General features: G+C 44.4%; 1 protein-coding gene across 1 annotated transcript in view; it reads right to left on the reverse strand.

Annotated features, from left to right (window-relative positions):
• The window catches only part of LOC311149022 (SH3 and cysteine-rich domain-containing protein 2-like), a gene marked incomplete at both ends in the record, with an annotated part of 37,226 nt that extends 18,286 nt beyond the window's left edge, over window positions 1–18,940 (reverse strand). Inside the window, one exon of the mRNA XM_084186110.1 lies at window positions 18,851–18,940. Coding sequence (XP_084042236.1) covers window positions 18,851–18,940 — 90 coding nt within the window. The remainder of the gene's footprint in view (window positions 1–18,850) is intronic.
• Between the last annotated feature and the right edge of the window lie 3,963 nt (window positions 18,941–22,903).

Raw genomic sequence — 22,903 nt, forward strand, 5'->3', positions numbered from 1 at the left:
GCAGGAACGGGCTGGACCAGGCTGACGACTCGTACACCTGGCTTGGTGCGAGTAGCAGGAACGGGCTGAACCAGGCTGACGACTCGCACCCCTGGCTTGATGCGAGTGGCAGGAACAGGCCGGGTCGGGCTGGCGACGCACACCGTAGGCTCTGTGCGTGGAGCAGGAACAGGCCGGGCTGGGCTGGCGACGCACACCGTAGGCTTTGTGCGTAGAGCAAGGACAGGCAGGGCTGGGCTGGCGACGCGCACCACAGACTCGGTGCGGATCGCAGGAACGGGCCGGGCTGGGCTGTCGACGCACACCGTAGGTTTGGTGCGGGGAGCAGGAATAGACCGGACCGTACTGGGCACACACACCACTGGCTCCACACCGGGATCTGGAACGGGCCGGACCGGACTGGCAACACCCGCCAGTACCTCTCGCCGTGCCTCTACACCTTCCATCTCCTCTTCTACCAGTAGCCCCCGTAACCTGGCGGCCTCCTCTGCAACCCCGCTGGACCGCTCCATAGCGGCCTCCTGCTGCCCCGATGTCGTGAGCCCCCCCCTAAAAATTTTCTGGGGGTCTCTCCAGGCCTCCAACATTCTCTCCCACCTTTCGCTCCTCTGTCTCCAACCCTCCTCACTCAACTCCTCAATGGGCTTGACCCAGTCGAAGCTGCCACGGAGATCATTTGGCGATGGCCCTTGGACACGCTGCTTGGTCTGGTCTTGGTGGGATTTTCTGTCACGATCGTCTAGAACAGGAGACCAAGGCGCAGCGTTGCGAGTGAACATATTATATTTATTAAATGCTCACAAGAACAAAAACAATAAACAACGAAAGCGTGACGTCCAGTGTACAACACGAACACACACAAACAAAATCCCACAACCCGAAAGAAAAACAGATAGATTAAATATGGCTCCCAATCAGAGACAAACAGCCGACAGCTGACACTCGTTTGCCTCTGATTGGGAGTCACACCGGCAAACATAGAAAATAAACCACCTAGAACACCCACCAGAGAAACAGAAAACATAGAATGAACACACCCTGGCTCAACATATTGAGTCCCCGAGCCAGGGTGTGACAGTTACAATACACACCATACGGAACATGATCCCACCAATGACAATGCCCAAACGGCTGCCTAAGTATGGTTCCCAATCAGAGACAACAAGCAACAGCTGATTCACGTTGCCTCTGATTGAGAACCACCCCGGCCAACATAGAAACACAAGCACTAGAACTTAACCACAGAACACAAACACATAGAAACTACACACCCTGGCTCAACATGTAAGAGTCCCAGAGCCAGGGCGTGACAATCAGAAAGATTTCTGGCTCCCAGGTGTCTTTTATACAGGTAATGAGCTGAGATTAGGAGCACACTCTTAAAGGGAGTGCTCTTAATCTCAGCTTGTTAACTGTATAAAAGACACCTGTCCACAGAAGCAATCAATCAATCAGATTCCAAACTCTCCACCATGGCCAAGACCAAAGAGCTCTCCAAGGATGTCAGGGACAAGATTTTAGACCTACACAAGGTTGGAATGGGCTACAAGATCATCGCCAAGCAGCTTGGTGAGAAGGTGACAACAGTTGGTGCGATTATTCGCAAATGGAAGAAACACAAAATAACTGTCAATCTCCCTCTGCCTGGGGCTCCATGCAAGATCTCACCTCGTGGAGTTGCAATGATCATGAGAACGGTGAGGAATTAGCCCAGAACTACACGGGAGGATCTTGTCAATGATCTCAAGGCAGCTGGGACCATAGTCACCATTCCAGCCTTGTGTAGGTCTACAATCTTGTCCCTGACATCCTTGGAGAGCTTTTTGGACTTGGCCATGGTGGAGAGTTTGGAATCTGATTGATTGATTGCTTCTATGGACAGGTGTCTTTTCTACAGGTAACAAACTGAGATTAGGAGCACTCCCTTTAAGAGTGTGCTCTTAATATCAGCTCGTTACCTGTATAAAAGACACCTGGGAGCCAGAAATCTTTCTGATTGAGAGGGGGTCAAATACTTATTTCCCTCATTAAAATGCAAATAAATGTATAATATTTTTGACATGCGTTTTTCTGGATTTTTTTGTTGTTATTCTGTCTCTCACTGTTCAAATAAATCTACCATTAAAATCATAGACTGATAATTTCTTTGTCAGTGGGCAAACGTACAAAATTAGCAGGGTATCAAATACTTTTTTTCCCTCACTGTATATATATCGCAGGTTGACGTTTAATGGCATGAGTCTTGTCCTGGAGGCAGAACTGAGCGATTTCCCCTTAGATAGGCCAGCTGCAAAGTCCAAATTGGCTATATTGTAAAAATTAATGGAAACAAAAATGTATTTAAGGTTTGGGTTAGGCATTAGGGTTAGCAGGGTGGTTAACATTAGGGTTAGGTTTAAAATCTGTTTTTATGACTTTGTGGCTGTGCCAGCTAGTACTCCTGAGTGGCGCAGTGGTCTAAGGCACTGCATTGCAGTGCTAGCTGTGCCACTAGAGATCCTGGTTCAAATCCAGGCTCTGCCGTGACCGGGAGACCCATGGGGTGGCGCGCAATTGGTCCAGGGTAGGGGAGGGAATGGCCGGCAGGGATGTTGGTAGAGCATGGCGTTTGCAATGCCAGGGTTGTGGGTTCGATTCCCATGGTTGGCCAGTATGAAAAAATATATAATGTATGCACTCACTAACTGTAAGTCGCTCTGGATAAGAGTGTCTGCTAAATGACTAAAAATGTAAATGACCACTCTGCAGAACAAGATTCATGATGAAAAACGCTAACCAGCATTTATATACTTTTAACCGTTTTTTAAAGTATTGTATGACATCACATTTTTTATATATGTGTTTGCATATGTACAATCATGTTAATTAAACCTTCCCTGCATCCTCTCGTTATAGTAGCAAATCTGCATATTTCCGCTGGCCTATGTGAATATCCGCCATTATGCACCACTGACAGCACACCTAAGTACCTCAGTCGACACACTTGTGAGCGCATCCCACTGGGCTAATCACTATACAGTAGGTTTGCATTATTCAGCAATCTCAATTTAATTCCACGCCTCTTAGGTTCGGGCTACATGGATCTCATATCAATATGCAAAGGCCAGGTAAAGTGCCTTGGCTTCTCCCATTTTCCGGCACTGCCGCAGTGGGTGCCAGCTGTGAACAGAAGGGCCCTGTGACAGGTTTGGGTCCCATGGGTGCTTTTCACACCTTACACCATTAGTCCCACCAAAGTGACTGCATGAAGCATCTGACTCATAACTGTTTTATTCACCACTCACACATCAGGGGCTGAAATGTGTGAGTGTAGTGGTAGGGGTGTGTATGTGTGTGTGTGTGTGTGTCAGAGGGGTGACTGTGTGTGTGTATAGTGTGAGACTGAGCGTGTATATGTGTGAACTTTTTTGTGTGTGATTAGGACTGTGTGTAAGTGTGAGACTGTTTGTATGTGTGTGTATTTGACTGGGTGTACAGTGAGGGGAAAAAGTATTTGATCCCCTGCTGATTTTGTACGTTTGCCCACTGACAAAGAAATGATCAGTCTATAATTTTAATGGTAGGTTTATTTGAACAGTGAGAGACAGAAGAACTACAAAAAAATCCAGAAAAACGCATGTCAAAAATGTTATAAATTTATTTGCATTTTAATGAGGGAAATAAGTATTTGACCCCTCTGCAAAACATGACTTAGTACTTGGTGGCAAAACCCTTGTTGGCAATCACAGAGGTCAGACGTTTCTTATAGTTGGCCACCAGGTTTGCACACATCTCAGGGGGGATTTTGTCCCGCTCCTCTTTGCAGATCTTCTCCAAGTCATTAAGGTTTTGAGGCTGACGTTTGGCAACTCGAACCTTCAGCTCCCTCCACAGATTTTCTATGGGATTAAGGTCTGGAGACTGGCTAGGCCACTCCAGGACCTTAATGTGCTTCTTCTTGAGCCACTCCTTTGTTGCCTTGGCCGTGTGTTTTGGGTCATTGTCATGCTGGAATACCCATCCACGACCCATTTTCAATGCCCTGGCTGAGGGAAGGAGGTTCTCACCCAAGATTTGACGGTACATGGCCCCGTCCATCGTCCCTTTGATGCGGTGAAGTTGTCCTGTCCCCTTAGCAGAAAAACACCCCCAAAGCATAATGTTTCCACCTCCATGTTTGACGGTGGGGATGGTGTTCTTGGGGTCATAGGCAGCATTCCTCCTCCTCCAAACACGGCGAGTTGAGTTGATGCCAAAGAGCTCCATTTTGGTCTCATCTGACCACAACACTTTCACCCAGTTCTCCTCTGAAACATTCAGATGTTCATTGGCAAACTTCAGACGGGCATGTATATGTGCTTTCTTGAGCAGGGGGACCTTGCGGGCGCTGCAGGATTTCAGTCCTTCCCGGCGTAGTGTGTTACCAATTGTTTTCTTGGTGACTATGGTCCCAGCTGCCTTTAAAATCATTGACAATATCCTCCCGTGTAGTTTTGGGCTGATTCCTCACTGTTCTCATGATCATTGCACGAGGTGAGATCTTGCATGGAGCCCCAGACAGAGGGAGATTGACAGTTATTTTGTGTTTCTTCCATTTGCGAATAATCGCACCAACTGTTGTCACCTTCTCACCAAGCTGCTTGGCGATGGTCTTGTAGCCCATTCCAACCTTGTGTAGGTCTAAAATCTTGTCCCTGACATCCTTGGAGAGCTCTTTGGTCTTGGCCATGGTGGAGAGTTTGGAATCTGATTGATTGATTGCTTCTGTGGACAGGTGTCTTTTATACAGTTAACAAGTTGAGATTAGGAGCACTCCCTTTAAGAGTGTGCTCCTAATCTCAGCTCATTACCTGTATAAAAGACACCTGGGAGCCATAAATCTTTCTGATTGAGAGGGGGTCAAATACTTATTTCCCTCATTAAAATGCAAATCAATTTATAACATTTTTGACATGCGTTTTTCTGGATTTTTTTGTTGTTATTCTGTCTCTCACTGTTCAAATAAACCTACCATTAAAATTATAGACTGATAATTTCTTTGTCAGTGGGCAAATGTACAAAATCAGCAGGGGATCAAATACTTTTTTCCCTCACTGTATGTGTGTGTGTGACTGTTTGCATATGAGGGTGTTTGTGAGTAGCCTATTTACATGCGAGGAGGGTAAATGGCGACTTCCCAAATGTGCTCCTCTGCTCCTTGTCTCTTACCACATGTCTCCCCGAATTTAAAAGGAACAAAAGCAGACCCTTGTGGGATGCCTACCCTCTTACATTTACATTTTACATTTTAGTCATTTAGCAGACGCTCTTATCCAGAGCGACTTACAGTTAGTGAGTGCATACATTTTCATACTGGCCCCCCGTATAGCAGCGCTCCCCTGTTCCACTGTTTCTCCCTCAGGTGCTGTTGCATCTATTCATAGCTCCAAAAAACACAGACCGCTCTCTCTCTGAACAACTGGCTACTCAATTAGCGTAAAAAAAAGAAAGAGGGAGCAAAAGAGGAAGGACAGCGTGAGAGTGAGACAGCGAGCGAAAAAAGAGAAATAGAGATCGCAGGACAGAGTGCGAGAGAGAGAGCGAGAGAGAGAGAGAGAGAGAGAGAGAGAGAGAGAGAGAGAGAGAGAGAGAGACGGAGAGGAGGGAGAGACAGAGAGAAACCCTTGCTTTTGAAACCGCAAACAATGCACAGAGCCTTTTTTCCTTCCTCTGACAGACAGATAGACAGATAGGCAGATAGACAGACGGTAAAGACAGAGGCAGAGGCAGAGAAGGCGCTGTGGCCTTGTTCTTCTTCGGCTGTTTGAAGATGAGCAGTACACAGAGGGTTGTTTGGCGGCAAGCTAAAAATAGCATGTTGTGAGATGCGTAGATAAATTAATGATTAGGTTTAGGGAGGCGTTCACACGGCATGCCTCGGAAGAACGGTAAGGTATCGAGCACAAAAAAACAATCTGCTGCTGGTAGGCCTACAGTACATATCAGCTTTCTTGTCTACTTCTTGTTTCTCACACTACTTAGTTCAACTGTCGTACACCCATCAAAACACAAAATATAAGTTTGTTTTGCTCCTTTGTTTGTAAACAATACAATTGTAAACCAACACTGTATGGCCTCAAAACATGGTTAAACTATCATTTTGATGACATGGATGGTCAGTCCTGGGCTGCGTTCAGTACGAAAAAACGTACTGGAACGTTAAATTAAACAGAAACAGTGTTGTACTGAACGACCAGTTGAAAAACGGGGAGGGGTTGGGTTGTGGAACGCTGTCAGCATGGCCGCTGCCCTTTAAATGCGTCACTCATTGCTTCAAGCCACACCACCAAACTGATCAAACGTACCTCAAAGTCTGTTCAAGAGCATACTAGAACGTTTTGGGGAAACATGTAGTTCCATACAAACCGTTCCGCAATGTAGCAAACATTCAATCGAACTGAATGCACCCCTTGTATCCATAGCTCTATCCATGAATTTGAGAGTGGGTACTTTTCTCCTGCCCCATCTCTCAGCTTTTTCCCAAAACAGCTTGGTTGCTTGCAACTGAGTTGCTTCTTGATTGCTTCCTGGAACACCCACAGCAACTAATAAGCAACTCATCTGCAACTTGATTGCATCCAGTTGCAAAAATGTCAACTTTGTGCAATTAGTTGCAAGCAACAGCCAATCAAAACTAATGCTTTTGTCACATGATCCATTTGAAGGTTCAGATCTCAGACCCAGTTGTCATGTCAACACAGCTGTCAGTGCTGCGGAAACCACGATGATGGATAGAATCGTTAAATGTACATGGTTTGGCAGACAATAAATGTAATGTTCGAAGTGAACCTAAACCTTTCAACTGAAATTATTCACCATGAACTAGCTTAATTAGTTGCTAGCTTGGTTAGCTCATTGCTAGCTAGCTTGCTGTGTTGGTGTTTGCTATGTCATTTTGGCTAGCTAGCTAAATTGTACAGGCTGCATTGTGTTTATATCCATGCTGTTACAATAACCAAACGGTTGGAAAAACTAAGAATTTGTAAAACCATTATGTAATGCAGCAGATGACATGGGGTATAGAATTCTCAAACAATATGACAGAATCTGCTTCCATTTGATTGTCTGTTGCATGCAATTCTAATCGCGATTGAGTTGCTTTATGTAACAGCAAAATTGCTTGAGATGATGTCACTTGCAACCTGCAACTAAAATTGCGTGAAGTTTGCTTTGTGTAACTCCAGCCTTATTGTGCAAACTGCAGATTGCCCCTTTAAGTACACTCAACTTATTACACTGAGTTGACTAAATGTTTTATCCTAAAAGTACAGAGAACTAAGCCATAGTCCTGTCAGCAAATGTAAAACATTTCAGTACAGTGTACACAATACATTTAAGTTAGGACGCTTGTCAGTATTTACAGTGCACCAAGAAACTCTCACAGAAACAGAAAACATGGCAAAAAAATGCCAACAGTGGTGTTGTTTAGTAACACTGGAGCCGTATACGTATTTTAGGGGAGAGAATATTGTCATATTATGTATTATGCAAATGTATGTATTATACAAGAGCTAAGGGTGAAGATATCATTGCAATAGAAGTGAAAGAAATCAATGGCCACCCACTGTCTTAGTTTAATCGGTTTCTCTCAGGCCTCACTTTTAGCTTTGTGCGTAAACTGTCTGGCTTTTCTGGGGGTGGTAGGTATTTTTAGCCTATTTTAGCCTAACTAGCCAACATTCCACGTGCTTGCGTGGTTTGGTCTGAGTGTATGTCCAGTATGTGTGAAGAGGAGCTAGCTATATGTAGCATCTCTAAATCCTGCCTAAGCAGCTTTAGCAATTAACATGAGGTGTTAGATGTCTGTACATGTCGTCATTGGGCTAGCATGTCTATTCATTAGGGCTGGTAATTGCCAGGGCTCTCATGATTTTATATTATCACGATACTTAGGTGCCGATACGATAGGTACTGTGATTCTCACGACTCTCACTATTCTATATGTTTTGAGATTCGATACTGTGATTTTATTGCGATTCGATGTTCCAAACATATTGCTCACCATATGTCTGCTGCAGTGGGACAAGAGAGAGCCATGAGAAAACTAGTTTTGATCAGTCAGGGAAATAAAAGTGCTGAAAACAAATTGGTTCCCTATTTAAAAAGAAGATCGAAAACTATTTTATATTGGAGTTTTGGTGCAGGTACAACCAACTAGTGCAAAAATAATATTGCAATGGTCAAACTGATACAATACGATATATAATCAAAAATAATATTTAGATATGTAACTGTAGCAATTTTTTCCCCCATCACTACTATTCATGTCCCCTTTCATTGTTAATTTGTACTTTGCACAGGAGTTGGCGTATAATGGTATCACAGCATTTGTTCATGGACGTTTCTCCTGTCATTATCAGGTATGTCATGTGTTTTGTTTTTTAAGATATTTTGACAATATTCTACTGACTGTTAGCTGCTCGCAAATGCACTGTCATTGAGAAAGTTGGCTAGCCTAGACCCATAGGCTATACTGTACATTTCTATTGTACTGTTATGTGAAACGAGATGATTGTTATATGGGCCCTTTCTACTGTACCCATATGGAAGAGAGGAGTTAACGTATAAGGGCATCACAGCATTTGTTTATAGAAGTTTGTCCTGTCATTATCAGAGAAAAAAAGATCAACACCAACCCTGGTCCTATGGTTATATGTAAGCCAATCAAAACACAACTTAGAGGCAATCTACGGCGGTCACACTGAGGCTTTGTGAGACTGACGTTTGGGTTAAGAAATATTTTGTATGGACAACCTGACACTTTTACTTTCCCTAAATGCATATGTCACCAAACACTGTACGATCAAATACCTTGAAAATGTATTGTTTTAGAAGGGAGGTGATTTTACACACACACACACACACACACACACAAACACACACACACACACACATACACACACACACACACACACACCTTAAGGTCTTTGGCTGTTTATGCATTCCTGACGCACAAAAAACACATATTTAATAAGAATACTGTATCAGCATACATCATTAGTCACCGTTAGCTATACCAACCCTGGGCCATGAACTGATCATTTATAATACTCTGAATGATGATCCTTCTAATAGCCTTGATTGAGTTCCACAAAGTGCTGACCCAGAAAAGTCACATGGTTACTCTCTACCCTCTTAGATCACAACATCATCAGCTCTAGTGTCTTTAAAGTGATAGTTTCACCCAAATTAAAGTTTTTGGGACATAAAGTGCGAAAAATGCTTATATCAAGGATATTGACTTGACTTGTTTTTTGGACAAGAAAAGTTGTCCAGCTAAACAAAATCAAAGGATGAATTGCTGTCTTACTATTACCTTGTCGATAGACTGCTAACAGGGTAAGAAAACCAATATGGCAGTTTGTAATTTGGGTGAACTATCCATTTGAATCAGATTCCATTATATGTTCTTAAAGCAGACTATTAATAGGTTATCTTGATAATGTTATGCTATGCAGATACATAGTTTACCTTGATCCATAGCAAACTCTTTGCAATTACTCTCCCATATCTCAGAAAGGCCTTGATTTCTTAAATATTCCAAATATCAGGGGTGTGAGTGTGTGTGTGTACGTGTGTGTGTGTACGTGTGTGTACGTGTGTGTGCGTGTGTGTGCATGTGTGTGTGCGTGTGCATGTGGTAATCCTAAATGACATCAAGATTCATATATCAAGAATATAATTGCAACAGTAAAAGGTCATCAATGTTATCCCAATCTTCTCTTGTTCTCCAACTTTGACTTTTCTGGGTCAGCACTTTGTGGAGCTCAATCAAGGCTATTAGAAGGATCATCATTCAGAGTATTATAAATGATCAGTTCATGGCCCAGGGTTGGTATAGCTAACGGTTAGCGTTGCCTCCTCCTCCTTCATCCCTCTGTCTTCTCTTGTCGCTTTTCCATCTCTTGCTCTCTCTCTTTCTTTCTCTTTCTACCCTTGCTCTCTCTCTCTACATCTCTTTCTCTAACCTTGCTTTCTCTCTCTCTCCATCTGTTCTCTGTGCAGACAACATTTGTATTTAAAGGTCAGCAGGTCACTCAGTTTGGCAAGCTGTGTGTGTGTAAACAAACATGGACGCACATACTCTCACAAACACTTACCCAAACCAAAGTTAACACACAAATATATACAGTCATGCTCACACACACAGAAACACACACTCACACACACAGACAGACATGCACACACACACACACACACACAAACACACACATGCAAACACACACACATTTGCTTTGATTGCTACTTCTGTAGTGTCTCTATAGTAGTATACATTGCTGTAAATTATGTAACCTTTACACTGTATAATGACTGTTTGTGGAGGCAGAGTCAGGAAACAAAAACACATAGATGACACGTCTCCCTCACTTCCTTGCTCTCTTCTTTCACTCTTCCTTCTCTTCTCTCTCTTACATCTCTCTCTAGTCTTTACTCTCCTCTCTCTGTCCTATCTCTCTATTTTTGTCCCTCTTGCTTCCTTGCTATCTTCTCTCTCTCTATCCCCCCATCTTGGCACGTGCACTGCCCCTGGCATGCTACCCTTCCCGGGGGTGGGGGGATAGCAATACAGATATGGATACTTATATCATGCCTATAAAGCATTTTTTTATTAAATTAAATTGTGAGAGAGAGAAGGTGGATTGGGAGAGGGAGGGGATGGAGATGGAGTGAGACATTCAAAGGAGAGGGGACATCAAATGTGGAGAAGTGTATAGAGAAGGAGACAAGAATGAAGCGAAGAGAAAACAGAGTGGGTGAGGAGAGAGTGCAGAGAAAATGTTCAAACGAAAGCGAACAGAGGGAGAGAGGGAAAGAGAGGAGTGCAACATTAAAGAGGAAGCGAAGGGAGAGACAGATGAAGCATGCGTGCAGGATAGAGATAGAGAGCACAGGAGGTTGGTGGCACCTTAATTGGGGAGGATGGGCTCTTGATAATGGCTGGAGCAGAATAAGTGGAATGGTATCAAACACATGGTTTCTATGTGTTTGATGCATTCCATTTGCGCCGTTCCAGCCATTATTATGAGCCATCCTCCCCTCAGCAGCCTCCACTGATAGAGAGAGCACAGTATCATAATTTCCCCCTCGTAAAAGTGCGTTCCCACTAGGCACACACTGGTTGAATCAACGTAGTTTCGACATCATTTAAATGAAATGACGTTGAACCAACGTGGAAAAGACGTTGAATTGACGTCTGTGCCCAGTGGGTTGTGTGTCAGTTGAAGAACTGATGGGGAGTTTTAATTCAACACCACCTCTTTATATCCAGTGTTTTCCCTATTGATTCATTTCCAAGATGAAGCACAAAGGCCCCCAAAATCAACATCTAGGGGCTCTTTAACAATTTTTGGGGCAAATGAAACCGATCAATGTAAAAGTGATTTAGGCAGAGTTCTATTTCCGAGCTGTAGGCAAAGGTTGCCCATCCCACCTATACAATGGTAGGGGAATCACTGCTCCATACCCCTTTGAATAGAACTCAAACCCCTTGAGTGGAATCACTATCAACCTCACCAATTAGTCTTACCTCCCCGTTAGACCCTCCCCCCAGCAGGGAGGTAGAGGGGGTAAAAAGGGCCAAAATCATTTGTTTCAGAGAACATAGCTGTCACAGGAGGAGAGGGTCACTTAGCAGAGCGCTGAGGCCAGCAGTCCCACTTAAGACTATGACAAATTCTGAATTTGGAGTGGAGAGGGAGAGCGAGAGCGAGAGTGGAGAGAGAGGGAGAGAGAGAGAGAGAGAGAGAGAGAGAGAGAGAGAGAGAGAGAGAGAGAGAGAGAGAGAGAGAGAGAGAGAGAGAGAGAGAGAGAGAGAGAGAGAGAGAGAGAGAGAGAGAGAGACGCAATACGAGAAAGAGGGATGATTCGCTGAGACTCCTCTAACCGGTTGGAAATGGGCCCGTGGCTGCCGGCCGGGACTTTGGCTTGGCGGGAAGTGAAACATGGGACACCCTTTGTTTCCCCCATGTCTTGTTGAGCCAGCGACCCACTGAGTTATGACCCAGCTGGTGGCAAGACAAAGAAAACATCTGTTACCTGATTGAGTCATAAATTCTCAGGTGACGGTCGAGGACGAGTCCGCCCTCCCTGGTCGAAATGTAGCGTAGCTCATCCCTTTTAACCCTTGTGTGTGTATGCTATGTGACTGGTGTGTGTGTGTCCATGATCAATCAAAAAAGGTACATTGCGCAAAGATACTTTTGGTTGTATTAATTGGGGCCCATGGGAAAGCGGATGTCCAAAAACATCTTTAATACTAACATTTTGTTTAACAAACACTTTTTGAGGGCAGTCTCAGTTTGTATATAGCTCATTGACAACCTAATGCTGGGTGTGACCCTGGGTGTGACCCACTGAGCTAAAGCCTACGCAAGTATTCAAGTATAAAACAATGTTACTCATCACACAAGTGGGATTCAGCAAACCACTCCATCCATACAACTTCCAGTACATGAGGTGCCTGTCTAGAGTTCTGGAGAGTAATGGGAGCTGGTGCTCACATGTGCCCAGGCACAAAGTTCCTCCACTAGGCTAACAACAGATTCTCAGGGAACCATTCCCAGACTGTCTCTGGAGCTCTGTCCCTGTCAGTGCACATTCCATCACACACACACACACACACACACACACACATTCTAACACAACATACAGTTGAAGTCGGAAGTGTACATACACTTAGGCTGGAGTCAATAAAACTCGTTTTTCAACCACTCCACAAATGTCTTGTTAACAAACTATAGTTTTGGCAAGTCGGTTAGGATATCTACTTTGTGCATGACACAAGTAATTTTCCCAACAACTGTTTAGAGACAGATTATTTCACTTATAATTCACTATATCACAATTCCAGTGGGTCAGAAGTTTACATACACTAAGTTGACTGTGCCTTTAAACAGTTCGGAAAATTCCAGAAAATGATGTCATGGCTTTAGAAGATTCTGATAGGCTAATTGACATAATTTGAGTCAATTGGAGGTGTACATGTGGATGTATTTCAAGGCCTATCTTCAAACTCAGTGCCTCTTTGCTTGACATCATGGGAAAATCAAAAGAAATCAGCCAAGACCTGGTTCATCCTTGGGAGCAATTTCCAAACGCCTGAAGGTACCACGTTCATCTGTACAAACAATAGTACGCAAGTATAAACACCATGGGACCAGGCAGCCGTCATACCGCTCAGGAAGGTGACGCGTTCTGTCTCCTAGAGATGAACGTACTTTGGTGCGAAAAGTGCAAATCAATCCCAGAACAACAGCAAAGGACCTTGTGAAGATGCTGGAGGAAACAGGTACAAAAGTATCTATATCCACAGTAAAAATAGTCCTATATCGACATAAACTGAAAAGCCGCTCAGCAAGGAAGAAGCCACTGCTCCAAAACCGCCATAGAAAAGCCAGACTAAGGTTTGCATCTGCACATGGGGACAAAGATCATACTTTTTGGAGAAATGTCCTCTGGTCTGATGAAACAAAAATAGAACTGTTTGGCCATAATAACCATTGTTACTGTTGGAGGAAAAAGGGGTACGCTTGCAAGCCGAAGAACACCATCCCAACCGTGAAGCACGGGGGTGGCAGCATCATGCTGTGGTGGTACTTTGCTGCAGGAGGGACTGGTGCACTTCACAAAATAGATGGCATCATGAGGAAGGAAAATTATGTGGATATATTGAAGCAACATCTCAAGACATCAGTCAGGAAGTTAAAGCTTGGTCACAAATGGGTCTTCCAAATGGACAATGACTCCAAGAATACTTCCAAAGTTGTGGCAAAATGGCTTAAGGACAACAAAGTCAAGGTATTGGAGTGGCCATCACTAAGCCCTGACCTCAATCCTATAGAAAATGTGTGGGCAGAACTGAAAAAGCGTGTGCGAGCAAGGAGGCCTACAAACCTGACTCAGTTACACCAACTCTGTCAGGAGGAATGGGACAAAATTCACCCAACTTATTGTGGGAAGCTTGTGGAAGGCTACCCGAAACGTTTGACCCAAGTTAAACAATTTAAAGGCAATGCTACAAAATACTAATTGATTGTATGTAAACTTCTGACCCACTGGGAATGTGATGAAAGAAATAAAAGCTCTCTACTATTATTCTGACATTTCACATTCTTAAAATAAAGTGGTGATCCTAACTGACCTAAGACAGGGAATTTTTACTAGGATTAAACATCAGGAATTGTGAAAAACTGAGTTTAAATGTATTTGGCTAAGGTGTATGTAAACTCCCGACTTCAACTGTACACACATACACTGAGTGTACACAACATTAGGAATACCTTCCTAATATTGAGTTGCACCCCCTTTAGCCCTCAGAACAGCCTAAATTCGTCGGGGCATGGACTCTACAAGGTGTTGAAAGCGTTCCACAGGGATTCTGGCCCACGTTAACTCCAATGCTTCCTACAGTTGTGTCAAGTTAAATAAATTCAAATGTTATTTGTCACATGCGCCTTACCGTGAAATGCTTACTTCTTAACCAACAATGCAATTTTAAGGAAATAGAGTTAAGAAAATATTTACTAAGTAAACTAAAGTAAGAAAATAAAAAGGTTACACAATAAAATAACAATAATTAGGCTATATACAGGGGGTACCGGTACCGAGTCAATGTGCGGGGGTACAGGTTAGTTGAGGTAATTTGTCCATGTAAGTAGGGGTAAAGTGATTATGCATAGATTATAAACAGCAAGTAGCAGCAGGGTAAAAACAAGGGGTGGCCATTTGATTAATTGTTCAGGAGTCTTATGGCTTAGGGGTAGAAGATGTTAAGGAGCCTTTTGTACCTAGACTTGGCGCTCCGGTACCGCTTGCCGTGCGGTAGCAGAGAGAACAGTCTATAACTTGGGTGACTGGAGTCTTTGACAATTTTCTGGGCCTTCCTCTGACACCGCCTAGTATATACGTCATGGATGGCAGGAAGTTTGGCCCCAGTGAGGTACTTGGCCGTACGCACTACCCTCTGTAGCGCCTTACGGTCGGATGCCGAGCAGTTGCCATACCAGGCAGTGATGCAACCGGTCAGGATGCTATCGATGGTGCAGCTGTAGAACATTTTGAGGATCTGGGGACCCATGCCAAATCTTTTCAGTCTCCTGAGGGTGAAAAGGCGTTGTGGTGCCTTCTTCACAACTTTCTTGGTGTGTTTGGCCCATGATCGTTTGTTGGTGATGTGGACACCAAGGAACTTGAAGCTCCCAACCCGCTCCACTCCAGCCCCGTCGATGTGAATGGAGGTGTGTTCGGCCCTCCTTTTTATGTACTCCACGATCATCTCATTTGTCTTGCTCACATTGAGGGAGAGGTTGTTGTCCTGGCACCACACTGCCAGGTCTCTGACCTCCTCCCTATTGGCTGTCTCATCGTTGTCGGTGATCAGGCCTACCACCATTGTGTCGTCAGCAAACTTAATGATGGTGTTGGGGTCGCGCTTGCCATGCAGTCATGGGTGAACAGGGAGTACAGGAGGGGACTAAGCATGCACCCCTGAGGGGCCCCCGTGTTGAGGATCAGTGTGGCAGATGTGTTGTTGCCTAACCTTACCACCTGGGGGCGGCCCGTCAGGAAGTCCAGGATCCAGTTGCAGAGGGAGGTGTTTAGTCCCAGGGTCCTTAGCTTAGTGATGAGCTTTGTGGGCACTATGGTGTTGAACGCTGAGCTGTAGTCAATGAACACCATTCTCACATAGGTGTTTCTTTGTCCAGGTGGGAAAGGGCAGTGTGGAGTGTGATTGAGATTGTGTCATCTGTGGATCTGTTGGGGCGGTATGCGAATTGGAGTGGGTTTAGGCTTTCCGGGATGATGGTGTTGATGTGAGCCATGACCAGCCTTTCAATGCACTTCATGGCTACCGACGTGAGTGCTACAGGGCGGTAGTCATTTAGGCAGGTTACCTTTGCTTTCTTGGGCACAGGGACTATGGTGGTCTGCTTGAAACATGTAGGTATTACAGACTCGGTCAGGGAGAGGTTGAAAATGTCAGTGAAGACACTTGCCAATACATGTCCTGGTAATCTGTCTGGCCCCACGGCCTTGTGAATGTTGACCTGTTTAAAGGTCTTGCTCACATTGGCTACGGAGAGCGTGATCACACAGTCCTCCGGAACAGCTGGTGCTCTCATGCATGCTTCAGTGTTGCTTGCCTCGAAGCAAGCATAAAAGGCATTTATCCCGTCTGGGAGGCTCGCGTAACTTGGCAGCTCGCGGCTGGGTTTCCCTTGTAGTCCGTAATAGTTTGCAAGCCCGGCCACATCCGACGAGCATCAGAGCCGGTGTAGTAGGATTCAATCTTAGTCCTGTATTGACGCATTGCCTGTTTGATGGTTCGTCTGAGGGCATAGTGGGATTTCTTATAAGCATCCGGATTAGTGTCCCGCTCCTTGAAAGCGGCAGCTCAAGCCTTTAGCTCGGTGTGGATGTTGCCTATAATCCATGGCTTCTGGTTGGGATATGTACATACGGTCACTGTGGGGACGACGTCATTGGTGCACTTATTGATGAAGCCGGTGACTGAGGTGGTATACTCCTCAATGTCATTGGATGAATCCCGGAATATATTCCAGTCTGTGCTAGCAAAACAGTCCTGTAGCGTAGCAGGCGCGTCATCTGACCACTTCCATATTGAGTGAGTCACTGGTACTTCCTGCTTTAGTTTTTGCTTGTAAGCAGGAATCAGGAGGATAGAATTATGGTCAGATTTGCCAAATTGAACATGTGACATGCTGGTAGAAATTAGGTAAAACGGATTTAAGTTTGCTTGCATTAAAGTCCCCAGCCACTAGGAGCGCCACTTCTGGATGAAAATTTGTATGGCCTTATACAGCTCGTTGAGTGCGTTCTTAGTGCCAGCGTCGGTTTGTATTGGTAAATAGACGGCTACGAAAATATAGATGAAAACTCTCTTGGTAGATTGTGTGGTGCACAGCTTATCATGAGGTACTCTGCCTTAGGCCAGCAATACCTCGAGACTACCTTAATATTAGACATCGCACACCAGTTGTTATTGACAAATAGATGTCCTTTGGGTGGTGGACCATTCTTGATACACAAGAGAAACTGTTGAGCGTGAAAAACCCAGCAGCATTACAGTTCTTGACACACTCAAACCGGTGCGCCTGGCACCAACTACCATGCCCCGTTCAAAGGCACTTAAATATTTTGTCTTGCCCACACAACCTCTAAATGGCACACATACACAATCCATCTCTCAATTGTCTCAAGGCTTAAAATCCTTATTTAACCTGTCTCCTCCCCTTCATCTACACTGCTTGAAGTGGATTTAATAAGTGACATCAATAAATAGCTTTCACCTGGATTCAACTCATCAGTCTATGTCATGGAAAGTTCCTAATGTTTTGTACACTCAGTGTACATACAGAAACAGACAAACAACACTCACACACATACACACACATACACACACCACACAGGCATCGAGGCATTCAGTTACTGTTCGATTGAACGTTAGAATGCGCAAAACAAGTAACCTAAGCGACTTTGAGCGTGGAATGATCGTCGGCGCCAGGCACGTCGGATCCAATATCTCAGAAATGGTCGCCCTCCTGGGCTTTTCACGCACGACAGTGTCTAGGGTTTACCGTGAATGGTGCGGCAAACAAAAAACATCCAGTCTGTGGGAATCCTGTGGGCGAAAACAGCTTGTTGATGACAGAATTCGGAGGAAAATGGCAAGAATCATGCACGCTAACGGGCGGGCCACAGACAGACAAATAACGGCGCAGTAGAACAGTGGTGTGCAGAATGGCACATCAGACGACCACACCGGGTTCCACTCCTATCAGCTAAAAACAAGAAGAAGCGGCTCTAGTGGGGGGCGCATTCACCAATACTAGACAATTGAGGAATGAAAAAACATTGCCTGGTCCGACGAATGCTGTTGCGTCATGCTGATGGCAGAGTCAGCATTTGGCGTAAGCAGCATGAGTCCATGGACCCATCCTGCCTGGTGTCAATGGTACAGGCTCATGGCGGTGGTGTACTGGTGTGGGGAATGTATTCCTGGCACACGTTAGGTCCCTTGATACCAATTGAGCAACACGTTTTAGAATCCATGACCAGAAGAATTCAGGCGGTTCTGGAGGCAAAGGGGGGTCCAACCCGATACTAGATGGGCGTACGAAATAACATTTTGTAATACGTTTTAATATGTCTATGCATTTTGGGATAACAAAAACAATGCTGCTTTATAAATAAAATGTATAATTTGGATCTTGTAGATTTCATCTGGTGACATGCAGGTTCATCCCTCCTTAAGCTATAGTATTTTCTAAACAACTCTCTGACTTCCGACTTCAGTGTGTTCAACACAACTGGGAACTCGGAAAAAAACGAGCTCTGACTGGTAAAGATTATTTTGAACAGTCATCCAACTCGGAATTGCAAGTCGGGAACTTCGACCTCTTTCTAGAGCTCCACCTTTCCGACATGATGTCATGATTTTACCTCGTTTTTTCCCCGAGTTCCCAGTTGTCTTGAAAGCACCATAACACTGTAATTTAAGGCTAGCTGTCACTTTCGATACATACTGTCACTTTTGCCGCATGTGGTGTCACATCCCAGTTTTTCTCAATCAAAAACAAATATAAATGCCTTGCATATAAAGGGAAAATGTAGTCTAAAAATTGATAGGTATGGCTATAAGTCCTCATCATTCGATTCAGACCATTAAAATATATTGCATTTAAACTAATATCGTTTTGGCAATAAAAACAAAACAGTGTTAAATTGAGACAACAACAAATATTCAGGCAACTGGAATCAAAGTCTTTGCGTGCGCACCTGCAAGGCTTCAAAGTAAAGTCGAATGTCTTACCTTTGATTCGGGCTGAATAGGCACAGTGCTCGGGCAACGATGGAGGTCCCGGTGTTGCGGTTCATTCTCCTTCTCGCTGTTTTCCGTCATATTTTGGCAGACAAACAGCAGCTTTTACAGTATACTGCCAAAATTGGATAACGTGGTTAAATTCGCTCTAGTGAAATACGACAAACGTCTAACGCGACCGTTATTTGTAGGCTATCCACTTGAAAGCATAAGTAGGCTATGTAGGCTGATACTTTTCACTTTTTCACAAGTCAAATCGAAGTCATTTACTCGATAACATTCCAGTGGATATGGTATCTTGATGCGCAAGGCCACTCCGTCGCAAAAACAATATCCTCTCTCTTCCAAATAAAAAATCCTCGTATCACGTTAGGCTACTTTAAAACAATTGTAAATATCCAGTAGCCAGAGCGTATAACATATAGCCTTGTTTTTATCCGTGTATCTATTGATGAGCACTGTCCACCGTTTCTCTCTGCTTCTGCCACACGCGCCTTTACTAAAACTTTGATTTAGTGACAAGGTTGGCTCAACCTGATTGGCCTAACCTCCTTACACTATGCAAATGTTTGTGTAGTACCACGTCAGGACTGGCTGGGAGTTGATGACGTTAGTAGACCTGGGCGGTGCCAGGGCGCAGGTGTACCTCTGAAGATATTGGTGGCAGATGCAACCAGTCGTAGGGAGGCTAGGTGTCGTAGGGAGGCAAGGTGGAACGTTGTGTTTCAGCACCATATGCCTGGACAGGGCCTGACTCTTTCCTCACGGTTCAGAACCATATTATAGCTGGACAGCGCTCAGTCCAATGTAAGTCTTGAAGGCACCCAGTCTCATGTTTCAGCACCATTGGTCTGGACAGCGCCTGGTTCTTTCTCCATGTTTCAAAACCATACTTTTGACAGCACTCAGACCCTATGTTTCAGCACAAAAGGCCTGAACAGTGCCGGTACCTGTTTCAGCACCATATGCCATGGACAGAGCCTGATCCTTAGAATAGCCAAATCACTTTTAAAAGGGGGTGAAACACAATTTTTTTATTTAAACATCAAATATACTTTCTCATAGTCAACTTTACCTAGTCAATCTACTGTAAGAATCACAGGTGTTGTTAAAAAGCAGTACTTCTTACTTGCAAACGCAAGCATCCCCTCCTCTTCGAGTTTTTAAATATGCACCCACCCCATGACCCCCCTCATCGAGTTTTTAAATATGCACCCACCCCATGACGCCGAGCTAAGTATAGAAGCTATTGAATTGAACAAGGAAGATAGAGAGCCATATAATATTATTCACTCATAACACTGCAATGCTGAAAACTCAGATGGTACAGGCAATGGCTACATAACCACAACAATTCCTCATTTATCTAAAACACAGATAATAGCTGATCACTTTTATGATAATGTCCTTGAAGTTGTAATTGGCACCGCAGTTCATGCATATGTATTCATTACTCATTCCCATGGGTTCTTAGTCACGTCTTGCATATTCTGTTACAGGACTAAAAACAGTATCACAGGGGAAAATATTAGGCTATAATACATGATCAAAGGTTGGTTGATTGTTTCGCTACCTAGCTTGCATTTCCACATTACATTCCAGAGGCACATTGAAGCCTAGCTTTTGAGTGGCATAGTATAACTTAATTGTGTGTGTCATACAAAATTTATATAAAGTATATTAGCCACTCTCTAACCTAAGCTTCATACAGGGCATTTATGTTTGCCATGATCATGTAGGCTGCATCTCAAATGGCACTCTGTTCCCATAGGGCTCTGGTGAAATGAAAGTCCACTATATAGGGAATAGTGTGCCATTTGGGCCAGCGACGGAAAGTATTCAGACCCCTTGACTTTTTCCACATTTTGTTAGGTTACAGCCTTATTCTAAAATGTATTAAATTGTCCCCCCCCCCCCAACCCCCCCCCCCCCCCCCCCCCCCCCCCCCCCCCCATCAATCTGCACACAATACCCAATAATGACAAAGCAAAAACAGGATTTTATAAATGTTTGCTAATTTATTTAAAATAAAAACTTAAATATCATATTTACCCTTTACTCAGTACTATGTTGAAGCACCATTGGCAGCGATTACAGCCTTGAGTCTTCTTGGGGAGTTTCTCCCATTCTTCTCTGCAGATCCTCACAAGCTCTGTCAGGTTGGATGGGGAGCGTTGCTGCACAGCTATTTTCAGGTCTCTCCAGAGATGTTTGATCGGGTTCAAGTCCGGGCTCCGGCTGGTGGAGTGCTACAGAGATGGCTGTCCTTCTGGAAGGTTCTCCCATCTCCACAGAGGAACTCTAGAGCTCTGTCAGGGTGACCATTGGGTTCTTGTTCACCTCCCTGACTAAGGCCCTTCTCCCCTGATTGGTCAGTTTGGCCGGGCGGACAGCTCTAGGAAGAGTCTTGGTGGTTCCAAACTTCTTCCATTTAAGAATGATGGAGGCCACTGTGTTCTTGGAGACCTTCAATGCTGCAAAAATGTTTTGGTACCCTTCCCCAAACCTGTGCCTTGACACAATCCTGTCTCGGAGCTCTACGGACAATTCCTTTGACCTCATGGCTTGGTTTTTGCTCTGACATGAACTGTCAACTGTGGGACCTTATATAGACAGGTGTGTGCCTTTCCAAATCATGTCCAATCAATTGGATTTACCACAGGTGGACTCCAATCAAGTTGTAGAAACATCTCAATTGTGTGTAAGAGCATTTTTAGCCCGTACTCATCCTTGCTATAGTGTTTCTCGCTCTCTTTCTCTTTCTCTGTCTCTTTGCCTCATCCAGAGGAATCAGGTAGAATGGAGACATGTGGCTTGAGAGAAAGACGCTCTTGCTGTTATCAGGCATGGTGGGGGCGACATCTAAAATTCGGACAAATGTCCACATCTATTTCTCTCTCTTCCCCTTCCACTCCTGACAGTGCACGTGCGACCCTCTCCTCTGTGTTTTTGTTTCCTGACTCTGCCTCCACAAACATTCATCCCACAGTGTAAAGGTTACAACATTCATAGCACACAGCAGGGACACAGAAGTAGCATTAGAGGCAAGCGTGTGTGTGTGTGTGTGTATGTGAGCATGTGTGCATGCAAGCTAGAGTGTTCCCGAGTATGTGTGTGTCACTTTATAAGATCCAGAAGCTCTTCCACAGTAGGGAGAGAGCAAGGGGATCAGTCTCCTGGCTCAGGAACATAAGTAGGCTGAAAGTCTGCCTCCTCCTCTTCCTCCCCCCTAATTAGCATAACACTGCACTGTCACTCTCTCTCTCGCCCCTTCTCTTCTCTTCACCTTTCTTTCTTTCCACCTCTCTATTTCACTCTCTCCCTTTGTCTTCACCTCGTTCTTTACAGCTTCTCTCTCTCTCTCTCTCTCTCTCTCTCTCTCTCTCTCTCTCTCTCTCTCTCTCTCTCTCTCTCTCTCTCTCTCTCTCTCACACTTATTCCCTTCTGCTGCTCAGTCTTTTCTACTGAGTGCCAACTTTTCCTTTCTTAAATCTATTTTGGTACAAAAGAAGCCGTCTTGTAACTGGAGGCCTGCGAGCAAATAGTGCTTTCAGCCTTCTCGCTCTGCAGGGGGGGGGGTGGGGGGGCTGTCTGCTCTGGTGTCTTTTTAGACTCAGCTCTGTGGCGTGTTATTTACAAGCGCTTCTGATGAGTGACCTCATTTCACCACCGTGTTCATTATTATCGCAAAAAAAAAGCAAACTTTTCGGCGTGATTTTGAGGATAACGCTGTGGGGTGTGTTATGATGCGCCACATTGCCAAGAACAGCTGGGCGGTAGCAATCAGAGAGTGATTGGTTCCTCACATCATTAGATAGGATGTGCATGAGCCACGTAAGTTACTTTAACCTCTACGGGATCGGTGTCATGTATACGGGACGGTTGAGCTAACGTACGCTAATGTGATTAGCATGACTGTTGTAAGTAACAGCAAACTTTCCAGGACATAGACATGTCTTATATGGGCAGAAACTTAAATTCTTGTTAATCTAACTGCACTGTCCAATTTACAGTAGCTATTACAGTGAAAAAAATGCCATGCTA

This window comes from Coregonus lavaretus (assembly GCF_964263955.1).
Source record: "Coregonus lavaretus genome assembly, chromosome: 1".
Lineage (NCBI taxonomy): Eukaryota > Metazoa > Chordata > Actinopteri > Salmoniformes > Salmonidae > Coregonus > Coregonus lavaretus.